This window comes from Cebus imitator, unplaced genomic scaffold (genome assembly GCF_001604975.1).
Source record: "Cebus imitator isolate Cc_AM_T3 unplaced genomic scaffold, Cebus_imitator-1.0 Scaffold602, whole genome shotgun sequence".
Classification (NCBI taxonomy): Eukaryota; Metazoa; Chordata; class Mammalia; order Primates; family Cebidae; genus Cebus; species Cebus imitator.
In genome coordinates this window covers 1027580-1034217 of record NW_016107917.1, presented here as the reverse complement: position 1 = coordinate 1034217, position 6638 = coordinate 1027580, and the positions used below count along the sequence as shown (strand labels likewise).

At 35.2% G+C, this 6638-nt stretch overlaps 1 protein-coding gene across 1 annotated transcript in view; it reads right to left on the bottom strand.

The window, feature by feature from the left end:
* Positions 1-3328: 3328 nt before the first annotated feature.
* The window catches only part of LOC108294777 (testis-expressed protein 11), a gene marked incomplete at its 3' end in the record, with an annotated part of 231744 nt that continues 228434 nt past the window's right edge, over positions 3329-6638 (bottom strand). Inside the window, exon 17 of the mRNA XM_017516729.2 lies at positions 3329-3464. Coding sequence (XP_017372218.2) covers positions 3329-3464 — 136 coding nt within the window. The remainder of the gene's footprint in view (positions 3465-6638) is intronic.

The window sequence follows — 6638 nt, the reverse complement described above, 5'->3', positions numbered from 1 at the left end:
ACATTAATTGTAAACATCTTTAAAACACCATGTTGTTCATAATCTATCTATATATACATAATTTTTATTTGCCGATTAAAAAAATAAGTTTTTTAAAAAGACAACTTATATCCAGAATATATAAAGAACTGTCAAAAATCAATAATAAAACAAAGTACCCTATCTTAAACTGGGAAAAAGATTTATACAAACACTCCACCAAAGAAGATACATGGATATTAAATGTTAGACATTATGGAAATGCTTAATGCCACAATAAAACACTATTGCCCACTATCAGAATGGCTAAGTTTTTGTTCTTTATTTTTTTTTAAGTTCCAGAATACATGTGCAGAATGTGCAAGTTTATTACATAGGCATACGTGTACGATGGTGGTTTGCTGCACCTATCAACCAACCCATCACCTGGGTTTTAAGCCCCGCATGCATTAGCTATTTGTCCTGATATTCTCCCTCCCCTCCCCATGCCCACAGGGCCCCAGTGTGTGTTTTTCCCCTCCTTGTTGTGTTCATTTGTTCTCATTGTTCAACTTCCACTTAGGACTGAGACCATGAGGTGTTTGGTTTTCTGTTCCTATATTAGTTTGCTGAGGATGATGGCTTCCAGCTTCACCCATGTCCCTGTAAAAGATATGATCTCATTTGTTTTATGGCTGCATAGTATTCTATGGGAGATATATATATCTTCCACTTATATATATGTGTCACATTTTCTTTATCCAATCTATCACTGATGGGCATTTGGGTTGGTTCCATGTCTTTGCTATTTTGAATAGTGCTGCAATGAACATACATGTGCATGTATCTTTATAACAGAATGATTTATATTCCTTTGGGTATACACCCAGTAATGGGATAGCTGGGTCAAATGGTATTTCTGGTTCCAGATATTTGAGGAATCATCACACTGTCTTCCACAATGGTTGAACTAATTTACATTCCCACCAACAGTGCAAAAGCATTCCTATGTCTCCACAGCCTTGCTAGCATCTGTTGTTTCCTGACTTTTTAATAATCTCCCAGAATGGCTAAATTTTTTTTAAGTGGACAATTTCAAGTGCTGATGAGAATGTAGATCAGCTAGAACTCTTAAACATAGCTGGTTCACATGTGAAATTGTATAGCCACTTTAGAAAACAGTTTTGCAGTTTCTAACATATATTTTCCATATAAGTCCACAATCCTACTCCTAGTTATTTACCCTAAAGAAGTAAAATATTATCATCAAATTATCTGGGCATGGTGGTGTGCACCTGTAGTCCCAGCTACTCAGGAGGCTGGGGCAGGAGAATCGCTTGAACCCAGGAGGTGGAGATTGCAGTGAGCTGAGATCATGCCACTGCACTCCAGCCTGGGTGACACAGTGAGATACAATCTCAAAAAAATATTATCACACAAATTATGTAAAGAGATGTTTTATAGCACCTTTATTTACAATCAATCATCAAAACTGAAAACTTGGAACTTGTCTCAGAGGTGAAAAAAAACCCGAAAACCATCCAAATATCCTTCAACTGGTAAATGAATTTTTCCATACTGTGGTATTTCCAAACTATGGAATACCACACAGCAATAAAAAAGAAAAAACTGTGGATACACACAATATGGGTGAGTTTCAAATGCATTAAGCTAAGTGAAAGAAGTCAGGTTCAAAAAGCTTCGTACTGTATGATTTCATTTATATGACATTCTGGAAAAGACAAACTATAGAGATAGAAGGTATCACTGATTTCCAGGGCTGAAAGTGGTGAGGAGTGACAGTAAAGGGGCCTGAGGTATTTTTTTTCTACATTGTGGTGATAGTTATATGACTGTATGCACTTATTAAAACTCATAGAATTTTTAACATATATAAACCTCATAGGACCATATACCAGCAAGAGTAGATTATATGTATCTTCAATATACATGACTTTAAAAAAATGGTCACAGATAACTGGAGAAGAAATAAAAGGGTTGATCTGATGCTGTATTTAAAAAGTAAAATAATTTTTTAAAACTAATATTCAAACAAAAGATTTAACAGGAAATTTATTACTATTTTTGCCTCTTTTTTTTTTTTTTTTTGAGACAGAGTCTTGTTCTGTCGCCAGGCTGGATGGAGTACAGTGGTGCAATCTCAGCTAAATGCAACCTCCACCTCCTGGGTTCAACGGATTCTCCCGCCTCAGTCTCCTGAGTAGCTGGGATTACAGATGCATGCCACCACGTCCAGCTATTTTTTGTATTTTTAATAGAGACAGGGTTTTACCATGTTGGCCAAGATGGTCTCAATCTCTTGACCTCGTAATCTGCCTGCCTTGGCTTCCCAAAGTGTTGGGATTACAGGCGTGAGCCACCGTGCCCAGCCTATTTTTGGCATTTTTACTGGCAAAATACTTTAAGTTCTTTTATCCTTAAACATGGTATATCAAGTAAAACAAATGCCTACAAGCCTCTAATGAAAACTTTGGTGATGAACATGACAGCAATATTAACCTCTAATTTACTATTCCTTAATTATTATAGATATACTTTACTATTCTGGAATATTTCTTTTTTAATGTAAAATAAATGATCCTTTTTCTTATGGAGTGAATAATAGAGTCCCTTGTACCTAGTAGGTGTCCATAAACAGTTGCTTAATTGCATTCTATGCATTTTGTTTGGATTCATTAATTTAAATTTCTTAATTTATGCCAAACAAACAGCAAACAGTCTGGAGCTCAGAATGCCTCAGGATTAGTTCAGCTACCCTGAGGGCTGAGGGCTGAAGGCATTCATATCTGAGCAAAGGCATATCTATAACCAATTCAACATACATGTGCCTGTGCAAACACACCAGCTAGGAAACCATGCTTAACATAATGGAAAGGCCTCAACATTAACGGGATGAGGGCTACATGTAAAATTCCAACACTGTCCACTCTGTGGAGATAAACTCCATTTCAAGGCCAAATCTCTCATCAATCTCCTCCCAAGTAAGTGAAAAAAATCAAAAGGTACCCCAATTTTCATTTTTTGAAGACAATTCTTAACTGATATGAGTTTTTGGTATCTAACACATAGCTTTTTAAATTTAATTTTTGAATAGGTTGGTTTAAATAATAGTAAAAAAAGTACATAGTGATAAGACTTTCCCCAATTCTTGTCCCATGTTTGCCCAGTTCCTTTTCCCTCGATAGGTAACCACTGTTCTTTTACTTTTATATAACCTTCCACCGTTTCTTTTTGCATGGTTGTATCATCTTCACATAGGAAAGATAGAACATACATTCAATTCTATTGTCTTAAAAACAATGTTCTTTTCCCATTGTGTTTGAAGAGGATTATTTATGCTTTGTGTTACTAGTCAAATATATATCACAAATAAAATTTATACCTCTTTCAGAGTTGCCCTCCATGACTGCAATCTTGAATACATAAAATTGAGTGAAAATGTTTCTAGGATCATGTCGTTCAGCTTCTGCCACTGCCTCTTTGGCCTGAAAAGAAAACATTGGGTCCTTTTAATAAAATCTACAAGGAAGGACTTACCATATTTTACTAATATCATTAAGGTAATCAAAATGGCTGAGGGATACTCACAATGAAAATATATAAATCTAAGAAAAATATTTGCTGAACTGCTCTTCTAGAATGCTAAAGTAACTATGAGTTCTACTTCTGGAAATAGAGTGAGTTAGATATGTCAGACTCACCCTCTTGCTGAAAGCAACCAAAACTGTTGGATGAAATATTAACTTTTTTTCCAGAAAGAATAAGAGCAACTGACAAGATAGTAAAAGAATTACCAAGGCAAAATCTAAGGAAAAGTGAGGTCTCAGAGAGGTAATCAGAAAAGGAAAGTCACTTTTACCTAGTAAGCATTTGCAAATGTAAGCAAATGTTAACTTGAGTTTTGAGGAACATCACTAGGTAAGGGAACAGACATCAAGTTCCAAGGGATCACACTCCTAGACTAGGGACAAGTCAAAAGTAAACCCGCTCCTACTTACATCCCCGGGGGACGGCAAATAAAGTTACCTTGGTGCTGAATAGAAGGCAGCACAATGGGATGGAGGGAAACAATCCCTGAGGTGTAATACTAGGAGACAAATGTATTTACTGCCCCAAACTATGTTATACAGGAAGCTAAAAGACCTAAACCTGAAAATTTAGTTTAGATAGCTCCCGAACATCTACAGAAGCAAATGTAAATCTTTTCTGGAGGAAAGCACCTTCATCTTAGCCTTTGAAATACTTCCATAAATAATTTTTCTAGAACCAAGAGTTGTACACGTTAAAAAAAATAACAAAGCACACTTGGAAACCAGGTACCATAAACAGCAGAAACAAGAGATAGCAGAAGCAGACCCTTAAGATGCAGATACTAGAATTATGAAACACTGGTTATAAAACAACTATACTTTCAAAATCTAAAGAAATATAATGTATGCTCAAAATATATGTATGTGGGTTGATACACAATTGTACAAATTAACACAGTTACGGTGGTTGTTTCTAGATGGTATCCATCCTATTTTATTATTGCCTGTGCCATATCAGTAATTAAATACTTTGTATATTAGTGAAGTTAGTAGAAAACAGAGACCATAAAATGTGACCTTGGGAATTTGAAACAAAGAAGCTTTTAGAAATGAAAAACCCAATTACCCAAATTAAAACATAATACACAGGTTTAGTAGCAGATTAGAAACAAATGAAGAGAAAATTAGTGACCTGAAAGATAAAACAGAATACAATAGCCATAGTGCAGCACAGAGTGATTATAAACATGGAAGACAGTTAAGAAAGGATTCTATACTTTCTAGGATAGCCACTAAGAAATTAGAAGCAGTAAATGATTTTCACACAAGTAGAAGGGGAAGGCTGGAATGTAAAAAACATTTAAAGTAGTATTTTTAACAAATGGTGCTTGAACAACTAGATATCCACATGTAAAAAAGTACATCTAGACATAGACCACAAACCTCACAAAAATTAACTGAAAATGGATTATAACCTAAATATAAACCCCCAAACTATAAAACTCTTAGAAGATAACATAGGAGAAAATCTAGGTTAACTTGGGTTTGGCAATGGCTTTTTAGACACAATGCCAAAAGCCTATCTATGAAAGAAAAAATTGGTAAGTTGAACTTCATTAAAATTAAAAACTGCTCTGTGAAAGACATCATTAAAATAATAAAAGATAAAAGCCACACATTGGGAAAAAATATTTGCAGAACACATATCTAATAAAGGACTGATATTCAACATGTATGAAGAATTCTTCAAACTCAACAATAAGAAAACAAACAACCCAAAGTATAAAATGGGCAAAAAAACACTTCACTAAATAAAATATACATATGGAAAATAAATATATGAAAAGATGCTTAATATCATGTCATTAGGGTTTTGCAAATTAAAACAGCAATGAGACACCACTACACATCTAAAATATCTAAAATTCAAAACACTTTAACAACATGTAATGCTGGCAAGGATGTGGTGCAACAGGAACTCTCATTCATCACTGGTGGGAATGAAAAATGGTATAGCCACCTTGGAAGACACTTTGGCAGTTTCCTACAAAACTAAACATACTCTTGCTATACAATCCAGCAGCTGCACCTTTGGTATTTACTTGAATGTGTCGAAACTTTATGTCTACACAAAAATCCGCACAAAGATATTTGTAGTAGCTTTATTCATAATTTCCAAAATTTGGAAGCAACCAGGATGTTCTTCCATAAGTGAGTGTATAAACTAATATATCCAGATAATGGGATATTATTCAGCAAAAAAAAATGAACTACCAACTCATAAAAAGACATGAAGGAACCTTAAATTCATATTGCTAAATGAAAGAAAGCTATGTGAAAAGGCTACATACTACACAATTCCAATTATGTGACATTCTGGAAAAGGCAAAACTATGGAGACAGTAAAATAAAAATATCAGTGGTTGCCACTAGTTCAGTGAGAGGGAGGAAGGGATGAATATGTGAACCACAAGGAGTTGAAACTATTCTGTATGGTATAATGGTAGACACGTTTTTATACATTCATCAAACCACATATCATGTACAACACAAAGACTAATCCCTAAAGACTTTAGTTAAAAATAACATATCAATTTTGACTTATCAATTCTAACACATATAGCACACTAATGCAAGATGTTAATAACAGGGGAAATTGAACATGTGAAGAATGGTGAGGGGTATTATCTCTACACTTCCTACTCGATTTTTCTGTAAACCTAAAACTGATCTAACAAGTAAAGTCTATTATTTAAAAACACTGATCCCAAAGAAGGCAACAGAGGAGAGTAAAACAGGATAGAAATGATAAATAGAAGCCAGGTGTGGTGGCTCACGCCTGTAATCTCAGCACTTTGGGAGACTGAGGCAGTCAGATTACCTGAGGTCAGGAGTTTGAGACCAGTCTGGCCAACATGGTGAAACCCAGTTTCTACTAAAAATACAAAAATTAGCTGGGTGTGGTGGCACACACCTGTGATCCCAGCTACTCGGGAGGCTGAGGCATGATAATCACTTGAACATTAAAGGTGGAGGTTGCAGTGAGCAGAGATTGCAACACTGTACTCCAGCCTGAGCATAGAGTGAGACTCTGTCAAAGAAGAAGAAAGAAAGAAAGAAAGAAAGAAA